The sequence below is a fragment of the Thalassophryne amazonica genome, chromosome 16, assembly GCF_902500255.1.
Source record: "Thalassophryne amazonica chromosome 16, fThaAma1.1, whole genome shotgun sequence".
NCBI lineage: Eukaryota > Metazoa > Chordata > Actinopteri > Batrachoidiformes > Batrachoididae > Thalassophryne > Thalassophryne amazonica.
The window spans coordinates 21,330,996-21,358,807 of NC_047118.1; the positions used below are offsets into that span (position 1 = coordinate 21,330,996).

A 27,812-nucleotide genomic window follows, 5' to 3' on the forward strand; every position below is an offset into this window, starting at 1 on the left:
GAGGGAGAGCTGGGGGGATGGGGTGCAAGCTTTCACTGCTGAGCAGAGACATCTGGAATCATTCATGTCTGCGCTAACACCGAGAGCGGCACCGGCCCAACACTTACATCACTCACATCGCTATACAATCCCACTGCACACACACAAGCACTAAAATACTTCACTTGATAGAATGACAACTGTGATATTTAATTGTTTCCAGTCTTTTTTTTTTTTTTAAATATCCAGATTATCAGATCTCACCTTGTTAAATGTGAATATTTCCTGGTTTATTTTCCCATTTTCACCCACGGTGTTGAAGCAGCTTCAACACCGTGGGTGAAAATAAATAAAATGTTTGCACATAAATGATCAAATGCTCAAACGATATTGGCAGATTCATGTGGACAAACGCCTACACACATGCAAACTTGTGCGCGCCCAATCACACCCCCTCCGGCCCCCGTAACCCAGTACGATTTCCTGCAAATTCCAAAGTCAGATCCCGGCTGGAACATTTCAGCCTGCCTGCCACGTCAGTTGGCCTCAACCATCCTCCCGCTCTCTTCTCTCCTCCTGCTTTCTTTACTTTTTTAGCAAAGGTGCATGACACAAAAGGCAAGGCTTCTCGTTTGCATTGGGGCACTGAAATTAGCAGGCCTGAGTTAATCTTTAGCGGCAGATTTTTTTTCAGATCTTTCCATTTTGCTGGAAAAGCAGACGCGACGGAGATCTTGGGAAGTTCCAGAGAAGCAGTTATGGTGGTTTAAGCGGTAAGTCAAGCAGTATTTATAGATTTATACTGAATGCTCTCATGAGCAATATCTGATTTAGGTCAAGTCAAGTAAAATCAAATTCGATTTTTTTTTTCTTCAATGCACTAACATGCAGAAGATGGTGTGTAGAGAATGTAACTTTTCAGGCTTCTGAATACAACCATTAAAAAGGTCTAAGATGAATTCAATAGTGTCAAATTTGTGCTGACTGCGCAACTGTTTAGTCAAAATGGAATGTTGTTGAGATTCATTCACCTGAACTGGTCAAAACAAATTGTAATATTTTTAAAATGAACTCTCTTTATAATGATTTTTATGATGAGCAACAAAGTGCAGCCTGGTGCATTATGTTCGACTTTTTTCCACCTGCATATGTAACTGTTTCCCTAAGGTAGTGTTTGTTCTCTCTGCCCTCCGCCCTAGTGTTCTGAGGGTGGTGACCAGCAGCCACACTGACCTCAGGGTCCTTCCTCCCACCAGAGTAGCTCCTCACCCCCCCGCCTGCCCAGTGTTCAGACTACCTGTTCATCGGGCTTCAGCTGAACAGTAGTCTGCACATTGGTTAGGCTGGGCTGGGACGCACACTCCAGCCAGCACGGGCAACGTCACATCACTTTCAGCGCTTTATCCTAGCGGTGTCATGGACGCGATGTCATTCTGATGTATGTGTGTGGTGCATTATCACTCTGTCAGTTAGTCATAAACCTTATAGATGTATGAAAATGCAGCAAGAAATGACTCTTACCTCCTCATCTTTGTACCAGGACAGGGACTCAGCAGTCAGTACAAACCAGTACTCCTTGGAGCCTCCCTTCATGATGCTAATGTGGATGGTTAGCCAGCCTTTGCGAATCACCTGGAAGTAGCAGATGTGGAGGGAGTGGAAAGAAGGGTGGTAGGGGAAAATGGGGTAACGGGAGGACGGAGGATAACAGCTTTATCAGTCTGGCTTAAGGTACTGGTGACATGACGGGCCCATCACATCTTGTAGTATTAATCCTGGGGTGCATGTGATGGCTAAAAATAAAACCCTATTTTCTTACCTGGTAGGTAACTGAATTTGGTTGTCTTCTATTTCACAAATATTAAAAAAAAGTCAACGTCTCTGGGCTGGATAATGATAATATATGCATGTGATAGTACATATGCAAAGCATACATGTGTAACTTACTGAAGACAGCACAGAGCTGGAAAAAAAAAATCATAGTAACATCGTGTATAATCTATGTCAGATGACTAAGCATTAAAAAGTTTTGTTGAAATCAGTCTTCTGTACTTGACAGTAAAGAAATCCTCAACCCAACAAGAAGCATATACCACATATTAGCCCCAAAATGGAGACAAAGACCAACGGCGATGTGTTAAGAGTCAGTAGGTCAGTAAAAGCAAAGTTTTCCCACTGCTAAAGAAAATGGCATTAGTGAGGTTAACTGGACTTGGTGATGTGGAGATCTGATACCTGATTAGCAAAGATGAGTGCAAGAGGAAAAGTGTTAAAAAGAAAAAGGAGTATAGGAGCTTTAAAGCTTTGACTGAGAAAGGTTCATGGAGGGAACAAAATCGAACAAGTAAAACTACAACTGCAGTGGGGAGATGAGTGATTAAACCATCAAACTAAATCATACAGTTTGGAGGAAACTTCCCAGTTAAAACGAACCTCCACTCCCCCTCCAAATACAAATAACTAATTCAATTACAATTGGTGGAATCGATACGCGAAATAGGCCAAGTCCTTGTGTAAAGTTCAAAACAGAACTACAACCCCTGGCAAAAATGATGGAATCACCGGCCTCGGAGGATGTTCATTCAGTTGTTTAATTTTATAGAAAAAAAAAAAGCAGATCACAGACATGACACAAAACTAAAGTCATTTCAAATGGCAACTTTCTGGCTTTAAGAAACACTATAAGAAATCAGGAAAAAAAATTGTGGCAGTCGGTAACGGTTACTTTTTTAGACCAAGCAGAGGGAAGAAAATATGGAATCACTCAATTCTGAGGAAAAAAATTATGGAACCATGAAAAACAAAAGAACGCTCCAACACATCACAAGTATTTTGTTGCACCACCTCTGGCTTTTATAACAGCTTGCAGTCTCTGAGGAATGGACTTAATGAGTGACAAACAGTACTCTTCATCAGTCTGTCTCCAACTTTCTCTGATTGCTGTTGCCAGATCAGCTTTGCAGGATGGAGCCTTGTCATGGACTATTTTCTTCAACTTCCACCAAAGATTTTCAACTGGATCCGGACTATTTGCAGGCCATGACATTGACCTTATGTGTCTTTTTGCAAGGGATGTTTTCACAGTTTTTGCTCTACGGCAAGAAGCATTATCATCTTGAAAAATTATTTCATCATCCCCAAACATCTTTTCAATTGATGGGATAAGAAAAGTGTCCAAAATATCATCCCCAAACATCCTTTCAATTGATGGGATAAGAAAAGTGTCCAAAATATCAACGTAAACTTGTGCATTTATTGATGATGTAATGACAGCCATCTCCCCAGTGCCTTTACCTGACATGCAGCCCCATATCATCAATGACTGTGGAAATTTACATGTTCTCTTCAGGCAGTCATCTTTATAAATCTCATTGGAACGATACCAAACAAAAGTTCCAGCATCATCACCTTGCTCAATGCAGATTCGAGATTCATCACTGAATATGACTTTCATCCAGTCATCCACAGTCCACGATTGCTTTTCCTTAGCCCATTGTAACCTTGTTTTTTTCTGTTTAGGTGTTAATGATGGCTTTCGTTTAGCTTTTCTGTATGTAAATCCCATTTCCTTTAGGCGGTTTCTTACAGTTCGGTCACAGACGTTGACTCCAGTTTCCTCCCATTCGTTCATTTGTTTTGTTGTGCATTTTCGATTTTTGAGACATATTGCTTTAAGTTTTCTGTCTTGACGCTTTGATGTCTTCCTTGGTCTACCAGTATGTTTGCCTTTAACAACCTTCCCATGTTTGTATTTGGTCCAGAGTTTAGACACAGCTGACTGTGAACAACCAACATCTTTTGCAACAATGTGTGATGATTTACCCTCTTTTAAGAGTTTGATAATCCTCTCCTTTGTTTCAACTGATATCTCTCGTGTTGGAGCCATGATTCATGTCAGTCCAGTTGGTGCAACAGCTCTCCAAGGTGTGATCACTCCTTTTTAAATGCAGACTAACGAGCAGATCTGATTTGATGCAGGTGTTAGTTTTGGGGATGAAAATTTACAGGATGACTCCATAATTTATTCCTCAGAATTGAGTGAGTCCATATTTTTTCCCTCTGCTTGGTCTAAAAAGTAATCGTTACTGACTGCCACAATTTTTTTCTTTATTTCTTATAGTGTTTCTTAAAGCCAGAAAGTTGCCATTTGAAATGACTTTAGTTTTGTGTTATGTCTGTGATCTGCTTTTTTCCTACAAAATTAAACAACTGAATGAACATCCTCCATGGCCGGTGATTCCAAAAGGGGTAGTACAATGATTAATCCGACTATGAAATTAATCAACAACTATTTTCATAATACAACTCATTAATGACAAACTGCATTTGAAGAATAGTTTAGAGTCTTTTTTTTTTTTAAATATCCAAATTCTCCTTTTTTGCTTCCTAAATGTGACAGCATTCCAGTTAAGTTTCCCAGTTTCTTTACTCCCATCTGGCAGTGAGCATTTGTCAAAAGGCATCATCTTCACCACTGAAAATCATTAACTGATATTTTCCGGCCCAAACTACTAACTAATTAGTCGATAAAATAACTACTTGATAAATCATTTGTAAAATTACTTGTTAGTTGCAGTCGTAGTTCACCACCTGCTTTAAACCCCTCTCCTGCACTTCCTCTCATTCTACAACAGTACATGGTGAAAATTTTGTTTTAAAGGGACAAGGTTTTAAAAAAATATGCAGCTATCCTAATAGTTTGAAAGTAATATTTCAAACTTTTCAGAAACAATGAAAAATATTAATGAAACAATGCCTTTTTTTAAAATAGTCATTTGGAAATGTTACAACATTCAGCCATTAGAACAAAAGAAAACGACTGTAAATGAACTTGCTACATTACTTGCCAGTTGTCACTACCTCAAACTGTCATAAAATCTTTAATTTCTGCAAATAATGTGACAAATTATATCCAAGATGAACTCCACAGATTCAGAAAGAAAGAAATTAAAAAATGTTTAACTTAAAATTTGTCACAACAATGACTGAACTATGACACTACAAAAAAAAAGAAAAAAAGAAAAGAAAATCAATTAAGAATTTTGATTAAACCCCCAAAACGTATCACATTAAAAAAAGAAATTAGCTATCGGTGCCAAAAAAAAAAAAAAAAAAAAAAATCACATCTTGACATAATGTTCAAAATTTGATCAGGGATGGATTTAGTTTCAAATCAAGTTAAATATTTAGAGTTTTTACATATCTAAAAATATCAACATGCATTTAATTTTAAAAAGGGGGAGGATTGACAAAGAAACTAAAGAAAATTTCAAAGACTCAAAAGGGTTGTTTATTACATGCTGCTGATTTCATGGCTCACACTCCCTCCCCATTTTGTACTTGGTGATGCTTAAGATGAGTTTCAACAAGGCAAACTTCTGTCGCCCTGCATGAGGCAGCAACAGAGGTATAAACACAAGAACATGAGAACTGATGCATCCACGCTCGCTGGTGGAAGGAGCATCAGCAGTTCTCCTACTGGGCTTTCACAGAGAACAGACAGCATGGCCAGTTTTAATGGAGGAATCTTAATAGAGAAATAAATTGTGTGATACATTTGGTGGAGATGTTAGTAGCAATCCAGACATACAATTAACTGTAATTATAGTCCTATTAAAATAAGGCCAAGAACTTCAGGAGAGAGAAAAAAAATGCAATTTATTACTAAGACGACAGTTCCAAATTACTGGTAACTGTTTGCTGATGCTAGGAATGCAACCGGTGTGGGTTTGATCAGTCTGGAGACTCTACCTTCTCCTGCTGGCCCTTGCCCAGTTCGCCAAGCTGCAGAGGGGTAGAACAACTCATTAACAACAAACTGCCTTTGAAGACGTCTTTGTGCTGGTTGCTGACCGTCTCTCTCTCTCCCACTCTAACCTGTGTGTGATGGTCTCAGTTCTGCTGCTTGGTTTACCCCTGCTGCCCCCTGGCAGGGCACACTTTTAAGTCTACAAAGTACTTACCAGAATCTCACCCTGCAGTAATAGAAAGGGGAATGTCAAAGCCAAAAAAAAAAAAAAAACAGGAAGGATAAATTCACAGCCAAAAAGAAAGCAAGCAAGCAAAGAAGGGACACAGGTCAAAAGCAAGGACAGAATGTGACAAGTGTAGCAGGTGAGGGGGGGTGGGGGGAGCAGACAAAAAGAGGAATACACAGGTAAATGAGAGCAGAAAATGAAAGAGAGACAGCGAAATGGTAGAATTACAAATGTGAATGGAGCAACAACAGGAGAAAGAAGGAAGAATATATAAAACAGGCAGAGAGAGAGACAGTGACAGACAGAGAGAGAGAGAGAGAGAGAGAGAGAGAGAGAGAGAGAAAGCAAGACAGTTACATGCTATTAGAATTACTTCAGATTACCACAATTTTGTTATTTCAAATTTGTTGCTCAACCAACAGGTGCAAAGTTCATGCACGATCTGATTTTTTTAATGCTTGTGCGTTAATGAAAAGTCAACATCAGTCTCTACTATGATTAAATGCTGCTTTGCTGTAAAACATCATGCCTGCGTTGTATTACACAGCATGCAAAAATAAAAGTGAACTTCTCAGCAGCCATGGAAACAATGGACTATATTCAAGTACAGAAAAGCAGAGAGGAGGGGTTGTCTTTCTGTTCACTAATTTCAAAAAGCTAATTAAGGGCATTTTTTTTTATTCTGCTGTTAGTCAGTCTGAATAAATCAGGCAAAAAAACCTGATCAGAGTTAGACAAAGACCAGCTACTTATGTATGGGGACAAGAAGAGGTTGAGGCTAGTTATAACCAGCATTTAAAGTACAACCAACCTATAGTTAACACTTCAGTCCCTCCAGGAATTTGGAACTTTGCAATCACAATAATGTAAATTCACACATGCAAAACCTTTCTGAGCAATTTTTTTAAAATTCTGTAACGTTCATACAATTTCTGAAAAGTTTCTACATTAATGTGAAAATAACACATAAAGCCTCATCTTCTCTTTTCCTTTCCTTTACACAGAAAACAGACAGAGTCACAAATACACAACTTCATAAAAGTTCTTTCCTTACATGTTGCAGACAGGCAACTCAGTACACACTCCAGGATGACATGGCCTCAAGTCAAGTCTGGAAGCACACGCTGGTGTCACGTGTAACTGCATCCACCACAGCCCCAGGCCCATCCTGGGTCCTGGATAGCAACCACCCAAGCAGACCACCAACCCACTGCCATCTCTCAAAAGTAGCCACCTTATCATCAATCACTGGTTGGCCATTTTAAATAATTGCTACAATTTCTTGTAGGATTAAAACAAACTAACTTTTTCCTTTTTTTAACAAAAAAATGAGAAAGACTGCAGACAAGGCAGCAATCTTTTTACCAAAATAATGGCAAAATCCTGTGGGGACTAACACAATGAACAAGAACAATAGAAAAATAGATGAATGGCTGAATCAAAGCTGTTGTATATTTGTGTGGTTGATTAATAGGCTGATAAACAGAGGCATCAACAAAGATTGTATCTGGCATTGATGCAAAAAAAGGGCAGCGCCAAGTCATCAAACATACCTGATTGGGTATGGCCCTCTTCTTGTTGGCAGCTGTGTTCCTCTGCTGGGCACTACCATTACACAGAAACACAGCAACAATAAATACTCCCACCAAACTGCTTTGAAGAGCTACACATTAAATACTCGTGTCACTTCAGAAATGTTCCTGATTTCTTGGGTTATTTTTTTTCTTCATATTCACATGCTGTTTATCCTGTCTAGAATGTTTAGTCTGCTTTAATATAAAACACTGCCTGGACGAGTGTAAAACAAATGTTATGAATATTATTATTCTTACTGGCATCAATATACTATTAGACAAGAAAAGTGAGACTAGGGTGCAAACGGCAGGATGTTTGATGATTTCTCTCTCTCTCACTCGTGTGTGCGCACACACACACACACACACACACACACACACACACACACACACACACACACACACACACACACACACACCCCTATGTCTTTTCTGACAGCCCACCTGTTGTTGCTGTACCCTGGGGGGCTACCATCATCCAGTTTTCTGTAGTCAAGACTGAAAGTGACGTCATGAGATCCGTTAAACAGCCCTAACTGGCCGCTAACACACTAATCCAATAGCCGTGCAGATGCGAGGCAGTAAGCACAACACGCACACACGGGGCATTTGTTAATTTATCAACAGCAAGACACCATCTGAGCTACACTCATGCTACAAATTGTTTGTAGATGCTACACTAGGGAGTACCATAAAGAAAATCATTAACACTAATCTGCACTCAGATGTCCCACAGGAAACACTTAGTGCTTTGTAGTGTGCAAATGAGATTCCAGTACACACCAGGAGCTACACATGGATGCAGTGCACTGTAGCAGCACTATCAGCTTCTAGAAAATGTGCTTTGCAATCAAACAGTCTATGGCAGACTGAAAGGCTATCTGTTAAGTATTTGGCACAGGAGCGTTGTTGCTTCATGCAGGGCAGGTAAATAATATGACCCGCACTTCCCCAATGGGAACACACATGCTCAGATACAATACAAGTGCAATAGTGAATCAGTGAGGCTTCAGGTGCACTGACATGAGCATGCCTTTGCTTCACGCAATAGCACGGACGTCGTCGTGACGCTCCCACCCGCTGTGTTCACAGCTGGATGCCATTCTTTGTTCTACCGGCTGCCACGTACTCTGCGCTGGATGCTGCGTATATAAAATAATTATTTTGTGGCAGATTAATCATTTTGTTCTGCAAATTGGCCGTTGAAAACGGCTCTAATCACTTCCTAATTCACAGAGGAGGCTGCAGCTGGAGCCATTCGTGCGCGCATCTAACAAGCTGAAGAAAGCATTTTGAGCCATCTAAAAATGTAATTATTTGTCTTGTTTACATCGTCATGGCTTGATAAAACAGTTGCGTGTTCTTTACTTCTTGTCTGCAGCTGTTAAAGTATTTATTTTCATGTTTATAGCAGATTTAATTTCTTGTTATAATCCTTCAGACAGGCTGCGCTCTGATGCGATCTGCTGACGTCACCATTCGCTCTGTTCACACCACTTGACGAGCTGCACATCGTGCTGGAGATTAGATCGCGCCACATAGCACGACATTCATGCATGAAAGATTTTTCTGAACATTTCAAAATTCTCTGTGCCCAATAGCACGCACTGGCGCTCCTCTGGCATCCTGTCTGTACCAGTTAAAGACGAGTTTACTCTCCAGCACGACACAGGTTGTGATGTGTCGTGAAGAAAAGGCATGCTCATGTCAGTACACCTTTCCTCTAAAAGCTGTTAGGCTGCAAATCTACTGATAGTGATTTGTGTTACAGGTTTGCATAGATTTGCTCTCTTTTAATATTTAGATCCTCAAAACTGCACCGCAGACATCAGGCAAGCATGGACGGACAGGATCACAACACCTATTCTGAGATTCAGGTCACTGGGTACAGCAGAGCTAGAATAAGGTGGAAGAAGACGGATACATACTTGGCAAAACCTATGAAGTCCTCATGGTTGGTGTTGATGTAGGACAGCTCAATGTCAATCAGCAGTAGAACCTTAATTAGAGGCAGAAAATCACGATTAGGATGGACAATTACCTTAGAGGAACCAAAGGAGACACAACAGAAAACACTTTAGAATTACATGTGTTCTTACACACACACCTTGACAATGACTACATCTACTGTTGGAGATGTCCATAAAAGGCTGATAAAATGTGAAAACCTGATACCCTAAATGATACCAGCTGCAGATGTGGCAAAGAAGAAGCTGTGATTTAACTTGTGAGGCTCACAAAAATCTCATTAAATCAACATCTTGACATGGACAAGTAGCAAAACAACTGACACACACATCAATGCATTTCTATGATGTTTATGCTAATTGCATGACATAAAGCAAAGCTGGACAATATGTGATTTTGTTGAAACTGTGATGGTGGAATCGCCCTCTCTTCTAGAAAATCATGCTTGCACTGCTATCTAGTGGCTCTGGCATGCTCTGTATACAAACTGTGCTGTGTAAATATCACACACAGTACTCTGGCTGCAAGTACTGATTCCAGAATTCATAAAAATGTGCTATATGTTGAAAACAAAATGTAGGAAATTAAATTAGCACATTTTTATAGGGTTGTGTTCAACTACAACAGGTTACACTGCTGAGGGGTATTTCCCAAAGACAGAATTAAGAAATCCAGGGAAGGAAAATACAAACCCTGTCCTAGCCTAGTCAGTGCACTCTGAGTTAACATGTTTCATTATAGCTCAGGCAGGCTGAGGACCAGTGACTAGTCAAATGTGATGAATGCAGCGAAGCATTCATCACATTCCAGAACCACCTTGGGTTCTGAATGACAAGCACCCAGGCAGAACAAATATTTTCAAGAGAAAGGCCCATCCCCACCTCTTAAAAATATTAATAAAAAAAAAAAAAAAAAAAAAAAACATGCACACAAGAAAAGTTTGTTTTTGTTTGTTTTTTTTTTTTAGACAAATGATGGGGAAAGACTGAGCAGTGATGCACCACAAACATAGCTGAAAGATCTGCCCCATGTAAACGCATACATGCGCACATGATGCGCATGTCTGACATAACACAACTGTGCCATGTGCAGCGTGTACCAGGCGTTAGAGAAGGTGTATGATGGGGTTCCATGTCAGGAGGTTTGGAGGTGCATAAGGGAGAAATGAGTTAAGTGTGTCCAGATTGCTCTGGTCACAACAAAAATACAGATCATTCATTCAATCATTTTCTATACCCTCTTATTCCAATTAAGGGTTGTGGGGGAGCTGGAGCCCATCCCTGCATTCACTGGACGACAAGCAATAAACAGGCCACCAGTCTATCGCTGGGCCAACACATAAACAAACACAACCACTCACACTTACAATCAACTTAGAGTCACCAATTCACTGAACCTGCATGTCTTTGAGGTGGGAGGAAGAATGTGGAGGGAACCAACACAAACATGGATTGAAAAGCTGTCTTACAGGGAGTTATTTCAATACATAAATAAGTTAAAATACACAAGCTTAAAAGGAGCAAAAGATGGAGTACTAGGTGCAGAAATAACCCACAGAATGCCGCTTGGATAGAACTTTTAAGGAAGAGGGTTTCAGGACTGTTGCTTGAATGAATAATCAAAACAAGTATTAAAGGTAAGACATCTGTGAGAAGATTAGCAACAATAAATGAGACACGGGCAGTGAAGGGAGTGCAGTGCAGAAGCAGTGGCAAGACATGAGAATTCATGGATGTGTGACACTACAAAGATGGACAAAATAAGAAATGAGAGCAAACTGCAGATCTAAAGTAGTAAAAATACTGAAGTGCAAGAAAGAGTGAAGTAGTCTGGATGCAAGAAGCAGAGATGTGGAACAAGTTGAGAAAACTGATAAGAAAAGACAGGTGAAGCAAAAGAAGAAAAGGCAGACTTGAGATCAAATGGATAAAGTGAATAAAGATAAGAAGGAAAATGGAAGGAGTGGGGAGATGGTTTTGGAATGAATGGGTTGTATGCTGAAGGTTCCTTAGATGCATCAAAACACAACAAAGTGAGAAACTGTCAAGATGCAACTGCCATTAATGGAAGTCTGCAGCTGGCTGAAAACAAGTCTCAATTCAACTGGAACTAAATTATGCAATTGCCATATGATGTGTCGAGTGCATCAACAAATGTGGAGGCTGCACAGGCAATGCTTTAAAGGCAATGTTACAGGACCTGCTGTCAACTGGCAACTGCGCCCTAAAGCCTGTCGCCACCACACGCAAATACATACACTAACCATAACAATTAAGACACACACTGGAGCCGGTGTTGCTGACCGAACGGTCCCCCCTAAAAATCGGTCGCCTTTTGCATCTGCGCATGCGTCATTAGCCGTGGTTCACAGATTAAAACTTTGTTTCTGCTTACAACTGCACTCCAGTCATCATCTATCTCAGTGACAGATATCTGAAGCTTTATACAACAATCATTTCCACATAAATTCAGCATTATTTCATCATAAAAGGCAGGGGAAGCAATCAGAGCGCTGTGGCTAAACGAGCTGCTAGCTGATGCATTCACTGCGCGTCGGTCATTTCAAAGTGTCACGGAATTTCGCAGAGTTTCTGCTTAAAACGGCCTCATTTCTCCTTAAAATTGACTTCACAATGATTTAAGGGGCTTTACCTTGTCATCTGAAGGTTAATAATCCCATAAATCCATTTGATTGCTTTGGGCAAAGAGACTCCATCTCAGACGAGCTGCTGTGGTCCAAAATGACGCATGCGCAGATGCAAAAGGCGGACCGATTTTTAGGGGCGGACCGTTCAGTATGCGACACCAGTCTACATATGAACTGCAGATTGGAGCCCTTGCAGTTTTTTTAACACAATGAAAAAAGCCTAACCTGACCTCAGAGCTGTGTGGTCAAGAGCCAGCGGCTTATGTAATCCACACCCTAGTAACTCACCTGGTCCTTGGTCTTCCCTTCTCTCTCTCGGATGTATGTAGTGACGATCCTCTCAGTCTCCTCTCTCAGTCTGGGGTAGGAGTGGAGCTGGAAAAATGGAACACACAACTTCAGCACTGAACGCAGACACACACACTGACATGTGTGCGAGAACCCCATGAAACTTACCAACGGGTATCAGACAGAAACAGGAGTGAGAAATGAGAATAAGTGGAAAACAAAGAAAGGGGAAAGAGATAGTCAACTGACATTTCAGTGTCATGCGTGGCCAAACGATCACAAACCAACACACACACAAACTTTAATTACTGGAGGGTGAAGGTTTGCGCTACAAGATGCTAACACATTCAACATCAGCCAGGGATGACTTCATGGATGAAAAATCAATTTGGTAATGCTGTCAAACTGCCACTGTCTTGATAATTCTGATATTTTTATTATATCAAAACAATGCACACAATTCTTACAAAACAGGACATTATATTTGAAATGAGGACATGCAATATTTTGCTGACTGTCATCTATAGCTAATGCTGAAGTTATTATAATACAAACCATTAGGGAAGGGAAGGTGGAGAAAGTGACAGAATGAGGCGAGCCAGAGTTTTGCCAGCAAAAGGCAATTGGGGCGGATTTGGGGTTGATTGGAAGTTGGAACAATTTCATGCTGCAAGATATTGCTCCTTCCACAAGATGACAGTAGAGCTCCGTTGCTATGGCAACACAATTTTTGCAGGCACTGGGTAATCTGAGCCCATTAGCTATTGGTATCATCTCCCACTGCTGTCAAACCTTTTCCATCCGTTTAAGCTGAAAGAAAAACCTTCAGTCTGCCACGTGTGTCATCCAGCGCAGACTGCGGGCAGGCAGAGAGAGCACACGCCAACAAAAGCATGAGCTGATGTCAATCAGCACATCAGAACAGGCTGATGCAAATTTTAAGTTGTGCTTAAAATTTCAAGTATGACGTGAAGTCAATGCTCAACAAAAATGGGATGGAGACTTCCGCACATATGAACATGACATCTGATGCAGTGGTCACGGATGGGAGGGACAAGAGTGAGGGTATGGCTGGTTTCAGAGTGGTGATCTTTTATGCAGGGATGATAGGGACAGGTATTAAGAGGGAAAAAGAAAGTCTTCTTTTTTCATGCGATCCTCCCTGAAGATGTGTCCCTGGTTACCTTAACGGCGCACTTCATGACGAGTGCGGTGAGCTCCGAAACCACTAGATCCACACATTTGAGGCTGGGCGCTTTCAGTTTGAGGATCTGCTTTTTGACTATCGCCTCGAAGGCCAGGTCAGGGGTGAAGAGCCCCGTTCTGAATGGCCACGTAGACAGATTGCATTTTGTTGTGGCGGCGCAAAGAAAGATATTGAGAAACAGGAGACAGAGGAGAGCAACATGGGAAGGAGAAAGAAGAAATAAGAAGATTCTGTAAGTTAGTCATTTCTGGTTGTTGACAGAGAAATCAAGGAGTGGAGAAGGACAAGCTGCAGGTTTTTCACATCCTCACCCCAGAAGAGCCAATTCCTCTAAAACTAGCTTTTTATGGTAGACACAGTCAAATTATGTCCAACTGAGTGTTAACTAAAGCTCAAGGTCGCCCTTATTGTGTGCACTGAGCTGTGAGACCTGCAGCATATCCTGAAGAAACCAGAGATGTTGAGGCAAGTTGAAGCGCCGAACACCTCATATGCACGAAGGCACGCCACCTGCCACCACACTCCACAACACGACAGCACTGCCTGCCACAGGGCTCGAAGGCTTGGACTGAGGGAAACTGCACAGAACTCCCACTCCCACCCCCCCACCAAAATACATTGGTCAGCGGACACTATTTCTGATTTTATAGAAAGCCATGTGCTGGTGTTCTGTTTCAGTGTACCCTCTGGCCCACCCTTGGGTGCCCCTGCCCTGTGGCTCGGCTGGGTCGGGAGATGCTGGACACCTGCAGTACCTTGTTGGTGCACTGCCTGACTGTGTTGATGAGCTCCTGAATGACCAGATCGATACATTTGAGACAGGGCGTTTTCAGCTTAACAATCTGCTTTTTCACGATGGCCTCAAACGCCAGGTCAGGAGTGAACAGCCCCGTTCTGAAGACGCACAGGGAGACAAAGGCACAGCAGCATACAGATGGGACAGTTAACAGACATGTAGTCTGAATGACAAACAGGTACATTTGGACAGACAAATGAGAAGACACACAAAAAGATGACCATGTGGAGATGTGAGGGTCACCGACAAAGAAAAATAAATAGGCAGACGGGGATTACAAATAATCTTAGAAGAGATGTAACAGATGTGAAGACCGAGGCAACAAAAGCACAGCAGACAAAAGTACAGGTGAATCAAAACCACATAATTGAGGATGTGAGTGAACAAAAAGAAAGAGTTGGTGGAGTTACAGTGATGAGAAGGGACTAGATACCAGAGTGAAAATAAAAAATATATATACAGAAAATATATTTCACACACAGCAGCAAACAAGTATGCAACATTTTTTTAATTGGTCCTTTGATGGTAAAGCATCATTTAAAAGACCTGACTGACACTGTAAACAAAAGTTGTGATGATGGGAGAAGAGGGAAGTGAGCTCAGCAGTATTCTGTGTAAAAAAAAAAAATAAAAAATACAGATGTCTGTTCAGCTATGAGGCAAGCTCATCAAATAAATAAATAAATAAATAAAAATCAGCTGTTTGTTCCACTTGCCTGACACCATGAACGTTCTTGATTGCGTGGCTGATTTCTCGCCTCAGTTCCTTTTCATCAAACACAATCTACAAGATGGACAGAGAAGATATTAATGTATATTTAAATAAAAATACAATCTATGATGACTCAGTCTGGAACCCATTTCACACTTGGTTTGAAAGACGTGTATCATTTGTTAATATTTTGTACTGGCATGACATACGGGTGTGTGTGTGTGTGTGCGGGGGGGGGGGGGGGGGGGGGGGGACAGAGCTGATCAGTCCTCCCCACAACCAGTCTGGGAACAAATACAGATCAATTAAATAGATGGACTGTGAGGAAAAAAAAAAAAAAACAAATTCCAGAGCGTTTACCACAGAATCTAACACTGTTGAGAGGCGTTGCATTTTTAGAGCATCTCACAGAATTTTGATGTGACCTGCTCTTTGTACAGGGCACTCTTCTGCCATGCTTTTGAAACAAACTATGAAGTGTGTAGTCCCACTGACTTCTTTCTTAACCTGACAACTTCATTCACTAATACAGCAGCTCCCTTCATTAAGTTCAACGTAACTTAAAGCTGCGTGAATTCTAGTGGTTGTCCTCCTCTTACCTACCTTGCATATTTGGTAGCTTTCCTCCTAGAAGCTTCAATATTTATTTATTTTTAATAACGACAATATTGCCACACTCCTTTTGTTCATGACACACAAGCTGTAGCTACACAAAGTTCAGTTATTCACCCATGCGGAATGATGTCAGTTTTGTTTGCAGAAGTCATACTCTCATTACATCAGACCAGAAACCTTCACAGTTTCTGAAACATGCCATTTTCAAACCAGAGTATGCAGGGATTAAAGCAAGAAAAAAAAACACTTCAAATTATAAGATGTTCTATCTTTTTATACAAACCCTTTTGTGACTGCATCGTAGGATTTAAGGAAAAACAAGGTAGAGACAGCTAAGAAAACAATCCAAATTAACAGAAATCTCTTAAAATACCAAAGATACAACCTGTGTTTCTTTTTTCTGGTCAAAAAAAATTAAGAAATGGTTTGAGTTTCTCTTCATATTTACAAAAGGCTAATAAAAAATAAAATCGCTGGCAAACAGAGAAAATAATAATGACCTGTTTTTTTTTTTTATTTATTTTTTTATTCCAGACATGTAAGTAGCGTGAGGCCAAAATATCTGAAACTGTCGGCTTGCAAGTGACAAAGCTGGGGAGGGTGTGGAAGGCGCTCCACTGGGAAGAATGTTTTAAAATGAGGTACCAAATGGTGCATTTTGAGCACAATTTTAATGATGAATAGAACAAAAATTCCATATCTGCTCACAAAAATATTTGTATTTTATATATTTACACAGAATGAAGGTCGCGGTAGTAGGAAAAAAAAAAATTGTACTAATTTCCATTCATGACACAGAAATCAAGAAGACACAGTGAGGACACAACTATGCAAAATTTGAAACTATGCAATGCATGGTAAAGTGACTGAACAATATTTAAACTTATTTGAACTGATATTCAATAGTAGAATCTGTGTGTCATCCGTAGCTGCGTAGATTCAAAATAATGTGGTTCTAGATGATATGAGGTAAAATAATTTTAAAATTGCATTTCGGTGCTGCTTTATCATGTATCAGTGAGAATGAAACAGCTTATAGATTGAACTAAGATGTTACTGAGCCAACACACCTGAACCACGTGGGGACCAATCAAGACTCATGGCCTGAGATTCATAAATTAATCTAAGCCCATAGCCGACAGGTCCATACAGTAAGCCCTCACACATATCACTTTATAAGGCAAATTAAAAACTTCATTCACTCTATCTATTTCAAAGTTTGCTTCCGTATTCTCTGTCATGCACTCTGACACAAATGGAGATAAGTTTTTTTATTTCTGCTCAGGTTGGAATACGTGATGACCATTTTTAGTGAGCTTTTGTATCAATGCAATGGTTGTTACAGATGTTAATAATGTATTATCAGTTGTCTACATGTTCGTACTGAACCATGTTCATAGTCCAGACCAGAATGAATAAAGTTTTGTTTTTTCCCCAGTAATTATTACTTTTATTTTGTTGTTAATTTGTGTGTTCAATTCAGTTTCGTGATGATATGGATGTGCTCTTGTGCATCCCTGTGCACAGATTGCATGTGCACATGAATCCACCATGTTAGGCCTTTCAGTTTAACAAATAGAAGGTACTTGACTTTACACTAGGTTTTTACTGGTCTGTGGTGCAAATCCATTCTGCATAATCACGATCGCATTTCACCTTCAATGTGCACAACCACACCTCATTTAAAAAAACAAACAAACAAACATCCAGGGAAATGCAGACAAGCGCATGTATGTTTGGTAGTTGCTTCTTTGTGCCGGGTGGAAAATAAGGTCACAGATCCATAATGTGTGAACGGAGTGATGCATAAATTCTAGGGGTGTCGGAAAAAAAAAAAATCAATTCACGTCCGAATCGCGATTCTTATTTATTACGATTCTGAATCGATCCAAAATGTCCAAGAATCGATTTTTTATAAGCATTTTTTAAACATAATCTTGCTTACTTGCTGCGTGTACTGTTTGTCAGGCAACAGCTTCCGTACTACAGCATCCCCGCGAGGAGGGGGGGGGTGGTCCGGCGTGCTTCAAACACTCGTGAGCTGCAGAGTTCAGTGGCTGTAGCTTAGCATGGCGGACGAAGAGCTAATTCAGCCAGCACTGTCTTTGCTGAAGGCAAATGTTTGGGCGCATTTTGGATTTTATTATTTGCTGCGTCAGAAGGAGCTTGACATGACTTATGTAGTGTACAAAATCTGCAAAATGGAAGTCAAGTACCTTGGAAACACTTCAATTCCGCAAGCCCATATGCTACGCAATCACCCGGAGCAGCAATCTCTGCCGACTACTGACCAGCACTTTGCTAAACTGCCAGCCAACTCTGAACGAACGAAGCAGATAAGTAAATTTACATCTAGAATCACTTGATTAACCTTGTAAAGCTGCATTTTCTTAAACATAAACATTTTTTAAGTAATATAACTATTTCTCATAGCTCTTTGAATCAAAAATTGATTCTGAATCGAATCGTCACCCCAAGAATCGGAATCGAATTGAATCGTGAGTTGTTGTACGATTCACATCCCTAATAAATTCTATGTAACAAAACCTCTAATTCCTGCCATTATTGGACCATGTGCCAAGCCCCATAGGTAAAATTTTGAATTGGCGGCTTTGCTTGAGCTGCTGCCCCCGCGACCCGACTCCGGATAAAGTGGAAGAAAATGGATGGATGTTTCTGATGCAAAGATCACCAATACCCTGTGTCTCTCACCACTTTTCATGATGAAGCACTAACCTTGACCAGTTCAAAAGGGAAGCGTTCATGGAAGATGCGGTTTATCTTGGCACCACCTGACAACTCATTGGTGTCCACCTGGTCCCCAGAGCCCTCAATGCACTTCTCAAAGTCTACACCAAACTGTTGAACCATCCTGCGGAGGGAGAGGCACAAAAGTGAAGAGGCCAGCACAAACAACAGCACAGTTCCTACTGACATTTTTAATAAGTGCTAAAGACACAAGGCCTCAAAGAGAATCGTGTCACGGGTTTGCATGTGAATCGTAGCAACACATCTTACTCAGCAGACAAATATTACAACCCCGAATCAGAAAAAGTTGTGGCACTGTGGAAAAATTCAAATTAAAACAAAGGCAATGATGCATAGATTCCCTTTGACTTTTATTTTCTTACTTTCCATAACATCTGTACTTTCTCCAATTTGCATTTATACTTATCTACTTGTTAAGTCAGACAACAGCACTTCCAGATCTATACAAGGAACTGTGTGCTTCCCCCCCCCCCCCATTGTTTGGATGGCGATTTTCTCAAATTTCATATCGATTGTGTGAACAGAGAGTTAAAATTCCTAAATGTTGTCTCTGACTATAACAAAGCATTTGAAATGTCAACTTTTATAAGTGTCCACCTATCAATAATAAATAAATAAATAAATAAATAGACTTTTACATGCCACCAAAAAATAAATAAGTATAAACGCAACACTTTTGGTTTTGCTCCCATTTTGTATGAGATGAACTCAAAGATCTAAAACTTTTTCCACATACACAATATCACCATTTCTCTCAAATATTGTTCACAAACCAGTCTAAATCTGTGATAGTGAGCACTTCTCCTTTGCTGAGATAATCCATCCCACCTCACAGGTGTGCCATATCAAGATGCTGATTAGACACCATGATTAGTGCACAGGTGTGCCTTAGACTGCCCACAATAAAAGGCCACTCTGAAAGGTGCAGTTTTATCACACAGCACAATGCCACAGATGTCGCAAGATTTGAAGGAGCGTGCAATTGGTATGCTGACAGCAGGAATGTCAACCAGAGCTGTTGCTCGTGTATTGAATGTTCATTTCTCTACCATAAGCCGTCTCCAAAGGCGTTTCAGAGAATTTGGCAGTACATCCAACCAGCCTCACAACCGCAGACCACGTGTAACCACACCAGCCCAGGACCTCCACATCCAGCATGTTCACCTCCAAGATCGTCTGAGACCAGCCACTCGGACAGCTGCTGAAACAATCGGTTTGCATAACCAAAGAATTTCTGCACAAACTGTCAGAAACTGTCTCAGGGAAGCTCATCTGCATGCTCGACGTCCTCATCGGGGTCTCGACCTGACTCCAGTTCGTCGTCGTAACCAATTTGAGTGGGCAAATGCTCACATTCGCTGCCGTTTGGCACGTTGGAGAGGTGTTCTCTTCACGGATGATGCGAAGGAGATGTGTTGCACTGCATGAGGCAAATGGTGGTCACACCAGATACTGACTGGTATCCCCCCCAATAAAACAAAACTGCACCTTTCAGAGTGGCCTTTTATTGTGGGCAGTCTAAGGCACACCTGTGCACTAATCATGGTGTCTAATCAGCATCATGATATGGCACACCTGTGAGGTGGGATGGTTTACCTCAGCAAAGGAGTAGTGCTCACTATCACAGATTTAGACTGGTTTGTGAACAATATTTGAGGGAAATGGTGATATTGTGTATGTGGAAAAAGTTTTAGATCTTTGAGTTCATCTCATACAAAATGGGAGCAAAACCAGAAGTGTTGCGTTTATATTTTTGTTGAGTATATCATGTTCAACTGTCTCTCCCCGTGTTTGTGTGTCCCACTTTCTCTGTCTCTTAACACAAATAAAATGTTTTTCACACAAATACTGCCACATTAATAGATCGGTAGCTGTGTTACGTCAACCGCTGTTTAGGTGTAACATCCATTTAAGCACAAAACTCAAACTCTGCTATTTACATACACATCTAAATTAATTAACCTGTGATACTTATTAAATCAAGTTACTTATCCACAAGTTTTGACTTCACTTAATCAGATCCCCCTGAGTTTTCCATAATTTTCGACATTGGCAGAGAAAACCCTGTTTGACTCAAAAGAGTTTAACCCTTTCTTGATCCGTTCTGAGGCATCAGAGAACAATGCTATGAGAATAAACAAAATTCCTGCTTAGCCACTGATACAACTGTATTATGCAAATGTTCACTTGGACCCGGAAATATGCATGCAGTGTGACGTCACCACTTAACAAGAAAATAGTCTTTAAATCATGCTGAGGTCAGTTTGACATGGTCTGACCTCCCAATACACTAAACCTGTTATCAAGTTTGCCATCGAATAGACTTTGCAAGGTGTATTTGAAGATTATACAATATGCTTTCAACTGCAACTGTGCTTTGTATGCTATTTTTACAACGTCTCTGCACAAACACAGCTGTGTAAAAAAAACAAAAACAAGTGGTGGGTAAATATTGTGTGAAATATTTGATAAAAGAGCATAAATCATCAGACAGCCTATTCAGCCTGTCAAAAAGGACACAACCCCTGATTCAATGACAAAAAGCAGTGGAAGCGCCAGACAAAATCTGTTTTGACAGGCCTTGTCATCTCAACAGAAACTTTGTGCATACTGAAGTGCTCAGCCACTATTTAAACAAACTCACAATTAGGCATGGGCCGGTATGAGATTTGGACAGTATGATAACAGTGGGCAACAATACAGTGGTTTCACTGTATTATGTATAGCTTTAAAATGTGCTTTAACAACATTATGGCTATTTGCATATGAAGCAAGCGTGATTTAGGCGCATTAATTGATGCAATGTCTACCACTTTAAGCACTATACCACTGATAAATTTAGAGAAAATACCAAAATGATCATCTCTTTTTTAGACTTGTAGCATCTGCCCCGTGGGAAACATGACTTACTTGCTTAGGGAGAAACGTGTCTGGAATAAGGTCCGGAACTCCGGATGCTCAATACTTGGCCCAGCTTCACCAACAAAGTCCTTTGAATAGATGTATTTGTCCTTCTTGACATGTTTGTGGGAGAAATTTGGTTGACCACAAGCACGACTCGAGTCCACCGCTTGTACTTCTCAGTGGTTTCAAAGACGGGATGAAGTTTACTCCTTCCATGTAATCCTTTGCGGGTATCTAGAATCGCTCCTAGTCCGACAGAGGCCAAAGCTACGGTGCTTTGTTGCCACCGTTTTTGGTTTGATGGGCTATTCCGCAGAAAATAAAACGAAAAAGCCGACTTGGTCCTTTTACACGGAGGGAAAATTTCAGTGCAGGCTTCACCTCCTTCAGCCATGATGCAGAGCTGGCTAATGTTAGCTGCCTGTTTGTAAACAGAGACAAGAGTTGCGCACCAGGGGGAAGGGCGGCAGCAGCCGCCTCCGCTCTGCCTGTCATGAATTCTAATAACCCGCTCATACCGTAGGGATGGTATAAGGGAAAATTTTAGTGGTTTTGATACTGTGGACTTTTCATACCGCGATATACCGTGAAACCAGTTATCGGCCCATGTCAGTCACAATATCTGTTAGCTATTGCTCAAAGTGCTGTGGTCAAATATATGACAAATTCTACAATTATGCTTCATCATCACAGCCATATTTGCAGCAGTACCTAAAGGTCTTCAAAAGAGAGCTAATACCAAAGACATACAGTCTTCACCTCAAGACAATGGTTAGCATCAAAGCTTCACAACCATACAGCAAAACCGGAAGCACCAGAACCCTGAAGACATGAACCTCATGATTTGATGCATCTCTCAATCGCAAAGGCCTAGGACTCACCAACATAAATGTCACTGCAGAGTCATCAAAAGCATAGATCTTAGGACTGATGCAGGACAATTTCAAACCCAGACACTTAAGACTTCTCTCTCAGCTACTCAAGTGCTGTAATGTGGGCATCCAGTGATCCTGCAAAGATCATACCAGCTCCAGGAAGCCAAGGTCAGTAGACCATTCCTTGTCAATACTGCCAGCAAAGCCACTGGTCTCCTCAACTCTACTCCACACACACAGTTCATGCAAGCACTGAACAGTGTGAACCAGAACATGTCCCTAATGAATGCAAGAATTCACTGGGAAGAAGTCAAAACAACATTCTCTGCTCTGCACAGCATTCAACGTACCTGTGCATAGGCCGATAATGATGTTCAACAAGTTGTTGGGGATCCTGTAAAATTTCAGGATGTCCTAGTGAGCAGCCTATAAAACCAAATCAAACATACAATGCATCTGGAAAGAATTCACGGGGCTTCACTTTTCCCACATTTTACTGTGTTATAGCCTTATTCCAAAATGGAGAAAATTCTTTTTTCTGTCAAAATTCTACACACAACACCCAATAATGACAACATGGATTTTTTTTTTTTTTTTTTGCAAATATATTAAAAATAAAAAATTAAGAAACCACATACCGTATTTTCCGGACTATAAGTCGCACCGGAGTATAAGTCGCACCAGCCACTTTATCCATTATAAAGAAAAATAAACCATAAATAAGTCGCACCGGAGTATAAGTCGCACCAGCCACTTTATCCATTATAAAGAAAAATAAACCATAAATAAGGTCCCCTGGACTATAAGTCCCATGGACATACAGGTATGTTAACATGAAAAGTTCAGATGATAATATTGTGACGGCTACCGTTTTCGGATGCATATTTCACCAGTCGTAACTTACAATCTGCAGAGTATGATTTTCTTTTTGGTGGCATTTTTTCGGGCCTTCTCCGTTGTCTTGTTATGTTATCAGTAACGTTAAAATTTTTATTTTTCTATGGTAGTCAGAAGTCGCAGGAACAGTCACACAAGCCTTGAGTGCCCTCTCGTGAGCTGCATTTTACCTACGGATATGTTTGTATTTTGCGGACCACATTGCGAGCCGAACCGTGCAGCACCTACCTGCGCAGCTCATAACCTCCCAGCGGTGTCGATCCAGCTCCTTCCAAGTGCAGACGCTAATCCTCCGCCGTCGCTCAGTGCTCCCATGCAGCTCTCAGCGTCAACTCTGCTCACACTGATATCCAAGGGTTGAAGCTGTCTTGTTAGCCGTCCCGGAATAAACACCATGTTCGTCTGCTTCAAACGCTTTTCACAATCATCGACGCCAGCTCCTTCCAAGTGCACACGCTAATCCTCCGCCGTCGCTCACCCAATGCTCCCACGCAGCTCTCAGCGTCAACTTAAACACTCTGCTCACATTGATATCCAAGGGTTGAAGCTGTTCTGTTCGCCATGCCGGAATAACAGCAAGCACCGTGTTCGTCAGCTTCACACGCTGTGGGTGAGGTGAGGAATACGCATCCAAAGTTCTGTTCTCTGATTGGTTATCGCGACCAGCGTGAACTATAGGATGGCCGTCATACTACAGTGCCCATGATGCATTGCATTTCCTTTTCCGGTGGCCATTTTAAAACATAGATCGACTCTGTCACGTAAAATTGTTTTGTTACAGTAAATTAATTGAGATCCTACCGGTATATTTTTCATTTATAAGTCGCACCGGAGTATAGGTCGCACCCCCGGCCAAAACATGTAAAAAAGTGCGACTTATAGTCCGGAAAATACGGTATACATAAGTATTCACACACTTTGCTCAATACTTTGTTGATGCACCTTTGGCAGCAATTACAGCCTCAAGTTTTCTTGAATATGATGCCACAAGCTTGGTGCACCTATCTTTGGGCAGTTTTACACATTACTCTTTGCAGCACCTCTCAAGCTTCATCGGGTTGGATTGGGAGCGTCAGTGCACAGCCATTTTCAGATCTCTCCAGAGATGTTCAGTCGGATTCAGGTCTGGGCTCTGGCTGGGCCACTCAAGGACATTCACAGAGTTGTCCTGAAGCCAATGCTTTGAAATCTTGGCTGTGTGCTTAGGGTCATTGTCTTGTTGAAAGATGAACCACTGCCCTAGTCTGAGATAAAGAGCACTGTGGAGCAGGTTTTCATCCAGGATGTCTCTGTATATTGCTGCATTTATCTTTCCTTCAATCCTGACTAGTCTCCCAGTTCCTGCTGCTGAAAAACATCCCCACAGCATGATGCTGCCACCACCATGCTTCACTGTAGGGATGATGCCTGGTTTCCTCCAAACATGTCACCTGGCATTCACGCCAAAGAGTTCAATCTTTCTCTCATCAGACCAGAGAATTTTGTTTCTCATGGTCTGAGAGTCTTTCAGGTACCTTTTGGCAAACTCCAGGTGGGCTGCCATGTGCCTTTTACTAAGGAGTGGCTTCCATCTGGGCACTCTACCATACAGGATGGTTGTCCTTCTGCAAGATTCTCCTCTCTCCACAGAGGAATGCTGGAGATCTGACAGAGTGACCATCGGTTTTTGGTCATTTCCCTAAGTAAGGCCCTTCTCCCCAATCCCTCAGCTTAGATGGAGGACCAGCTCTAGAAGAGTCCTGGTGGATACAAACTTCTTCCATTTATGGATGATGGAGGGCACTGTGCTCATTGGGACCATCAAAACAGCAGAAATATTTCTGTACCCTTGCCCAGATTTGTGCCTCGAGACAATCCTGTCTCAGAGGTCTACAGACAATTCCTTTAACTACATGCTTGGTTTGTGCCTCGAGACAATCCTGTCTCAGAGGTCTACAGACAATTCCTTTAACTACATGCTTGGTTTGTGCTCTTACATGCACTGTCAACTGTGGGACCTTATATGTCAACAGGTTTTCTTTCCAAAATAACAACTGAATTTACCCCAGATGGACTCCGATTAAGCTGAAGAAACATCTCAAGGATGATCAGTGGAAACAGGATGCGCCTGAGCTCAATTTTGAGGTTCAAGAAAAAGGGTGTGAGTACTTAGTATGTATGTGTGTTTTCCTATTTTTTTGTTTTATAATGAAACAAACAAACTTTTTTCATGTCATTATGGTGTCTGTGGGTAGAATTTTGACAAAAAAATGTTTTTTATCCATTTTGGAATAAGGAAAAAGTGAAGTGCTGTGAATACTTTCCGGATGCACAGTATGACAAATGCAGTATTGCTATTGTGTAGCAGCTTTAATCTGCGTTGTGTTTGTGATTTTGACTCCTCCCACTCACTCCCTTTGGGATGCGTTGCAATCTCTCAATCTTCAGCACGGGAGGCGGACTCTCTAACCAAAAGGCTAAAACCCGGGGCTCTGGCCTTCTGGCCAGAGAATCCATTTAACTGTTTGGCAGTGATGTTTACTGAGTAATATTGCACAGCGACTCCTGACAGCCTACGTCACACTTGTGCACAATGAGTACTCACAGTTAGGATGTGGATGACGATTGTCTGGTTGACTATTGGTTGATATTTTTATGTTGTGTTTGTGTCAAACTGTTACTCGAGAACAGTGTTGCCACAGTAACTGAGAAAAGTTATTTCATTAGTTACTTTATTCAGTTATATTATACAGTTACTTCATTAGCAGCTGCGGACAACTTGTCAGCAGCTGCTGAATGTAAACAATCAAGTAACTAGTAATCAAACATCATTTTTAAGATTGAGTTACTTTGCTGATTACTCAATTTTAAGACTAACCAATCTAGATTACTAGTTACCTTATTAGTTACAAATAAAGTAACTGTATAAAGTAACTTTTCAAAGCAACTGTGGCAACGCTGCTCAAGAAGACTTAGATTAATTGTCCTGCTTGTCAGCTATGACATTTTGGTTGTGTATTTCTCTGTTCATGATCCAGCCTGCAGGTGCCTTATTAGTATTGAGGACTCCAACAACTGGAAAAACCCAAGGGCACACCCACTTTTTACATAGTTGTGGAAGCTGGAAGGGAACTTTCCAGAGGTGGGGATGGACCTGTTGTCTTCCTGGGTGGTTGCCTCTCAAGAACAAAGGCAGTTCGGTAGTGTGTGGATATGGTGATGTGTGGCACCAACAGCACATCATCACAAGACCACATAATAACATACATCATCTCAAAGCTCTCTACAGTGAAGCTGCATTTTCTGACCAGCAGTACATTTTCTTCTACTCACTGTAATAAAGCCTTGGTCTTGCGTGTTGGGTCATCTGGGCGAAAGTTCTTATACTCCTCCACCTCCTTCTCCAGAGAGAGGAGTTGACTCTGCAGCTTATTGCGTAGTCCAGGTAGGGTGTCTCTGATGTGATTGGTCAATTGCTGGGTAACAAAAGTTACTGTTATTTAAAATAACCAGAGTAAATTGCATTTTAAAGAACATAAAAAGGACAAGTTATAAAGGACCTGGTTGAGTGTCTTTTGGAGGTGTGGTGTGCCCATACGCTCTGCCATATGTCTGTAGGCTGGATGGGACAGGAAAAATTTCCTCTCTGCTGCCAGAGCAGCACGAATGTCCTTTTTCCCATCAATGTCTTTCTGACTACGATTCACCACACCAATGTATCCTGCAAAAAAAAAAAAAAGTCAATCACTCAATACAAACAAACATGACAGCCTGTATTTTGTGTGATTATATTTGTCCTCACCTCTACGTAAAGGCAGAAGCTTATTTTCTAGGATATCCTTTGCGTCCGTCCCTTCGTCCATCAAGTCCAATTTTGTTATAACACCAATGGTACGCAGACCTGGTGGCAATTACAAAGTATAACTACATCAGTTCACACAGATTCTTTGTAATAGTTCCCAGCAGTGTCTTTCCCCAGTACTTCTCACTTTTACTCAGTCCTTTCACAAGCACTGAAAAAAAAGCGCAAGGATCTGAGCATTTTTGTAGCAGAGGTCAGTTTAAAAGACACAGGAAACTCAGCATCTTCAGAAAATATTCAATGTGCACACAATAGGAAAACCTCCATGTGGAGTCTGTGTGAGAGGGCGAGACATGAGCAAATGTTCTTTCAAAATTACATATTTTCTCAGAAGGAAAGGTTGCTGACACCCTGGTATATGGTTGAACCACAGATCAAGTCTAATAACTGCCTAAACCATAGTAATCTATTGGTAGCACCCCTAGAGAATTCAAATGGTTATTATGTGTGTCGCTTATGGGTTCCAACTTCAAAGCTGAATGTTTACCCTGTGGGTCCACCTCCTTGGCGATCTTTAGGGCATCAGAGTTTGCCAGGTCAGTGTTGGCAGGGGTGACGGCCAAGATAAGACAACTCTCTTTGGTGATGAACTGCAACAGCATGTCCCTGATCTGGTGCTCGATGTCTGGAGGCTGATCTCCAACAGCAACCTTTGTCATTCCCGGAAGGTCAATCAAGGTCAGGTTCAGCACTGAGTGATATGGACAGAGATGATCAAAATCAAATACTCAAATAACATTTTTCAATGTGCTGAGGTGTCAC

At 41.2% G+C, this 27,812-nt stretch overlaps 1 protein-coding gene and 2 long non-coding RNA genes across 8 annotated transcripts in view; 2 read left to right on the plus strand and 1 right to left on the minus strand.

Annotated features, from left to right (window-relative positions):
- dnm2a (dynamin 2a) overlaps nt 1–27,812 on the minus strand; it is a 62,884-nt gene that overhangs the window by 10,763 nt on the left and 24,309 nt on the right. For 2 of the 6 annotated variants that reach the window (XM_034190818.1, XM_034190814.1), the window contains exons 4-15: nt 27,538–27,741; nt 26,991–27,089; nt 26,749–26,909; nt 26,522–26,664; nt 18,501–18,636; nt 15,154–15,221; nt 14,397–14,535; nt 12,435–12,521; nt 9,460–9,530; nt 7,511–7,562; nt 5,943–5,954; nt 1,501–1,611 (exon numbers count right to left, since the gene is read on the minus strand). In XM_034190818.1, coding sequence (XP_034046709.1) covers nt 1,501–1,611; nt 5,943–5,954; nt 7,511–7,562; nt 9,460–9,530; nt 12,435–12,521; nt 14,397–14,535; nt 15,154–15,221; nt 18,501–18,636; nt 26,522–26,664; nt 26,749–26,909; nt 26,991–27,089; nt 27,538–27,741 — 1,283 coding nt within the window. Of the gene's footprint in view, nt 1–1,500; nt 1,612–5,942; nt 5,955–6,410; nt 6,487–7,510; nt 7,563–9,459; nt 9,531–12,434; nt 12,522–13,618; nt 13,758–14,396; nt 14,536–15,153; nt 15,222–18,500; nt 18,637–26,521; nt 26,665–26,748; nt 26,910–26,990; nt 27,090–27,537; nt 27,742–27,812 lie in introns of those variants that run through there. The other 4 variants (XM_034190815.1, XM_034190817.1, XM_034190816.1 and 1 more) reach the window with 4 other exon arrangements.
- On the plus strand, nt 520–2,259 carry LOC117528222. The gene is made up of 2 exons (XR_004565707.1): nt 520–752; nt 1,179–2,259. It is a non-coding gene; the product is annotated as an uncharacterized LOC117528222 (long non-coding RNA).
- LOC117528223 lies at nt 6,038–6,517 on the plus strand. Its single transcript, XR_004565708.1, has 2 exons — nt 6,038–6,251; nt 6,287–6,517. It is a non-coding gene; the product is annotated as an uncharacterized LOC117528223 (long non-coding RNA).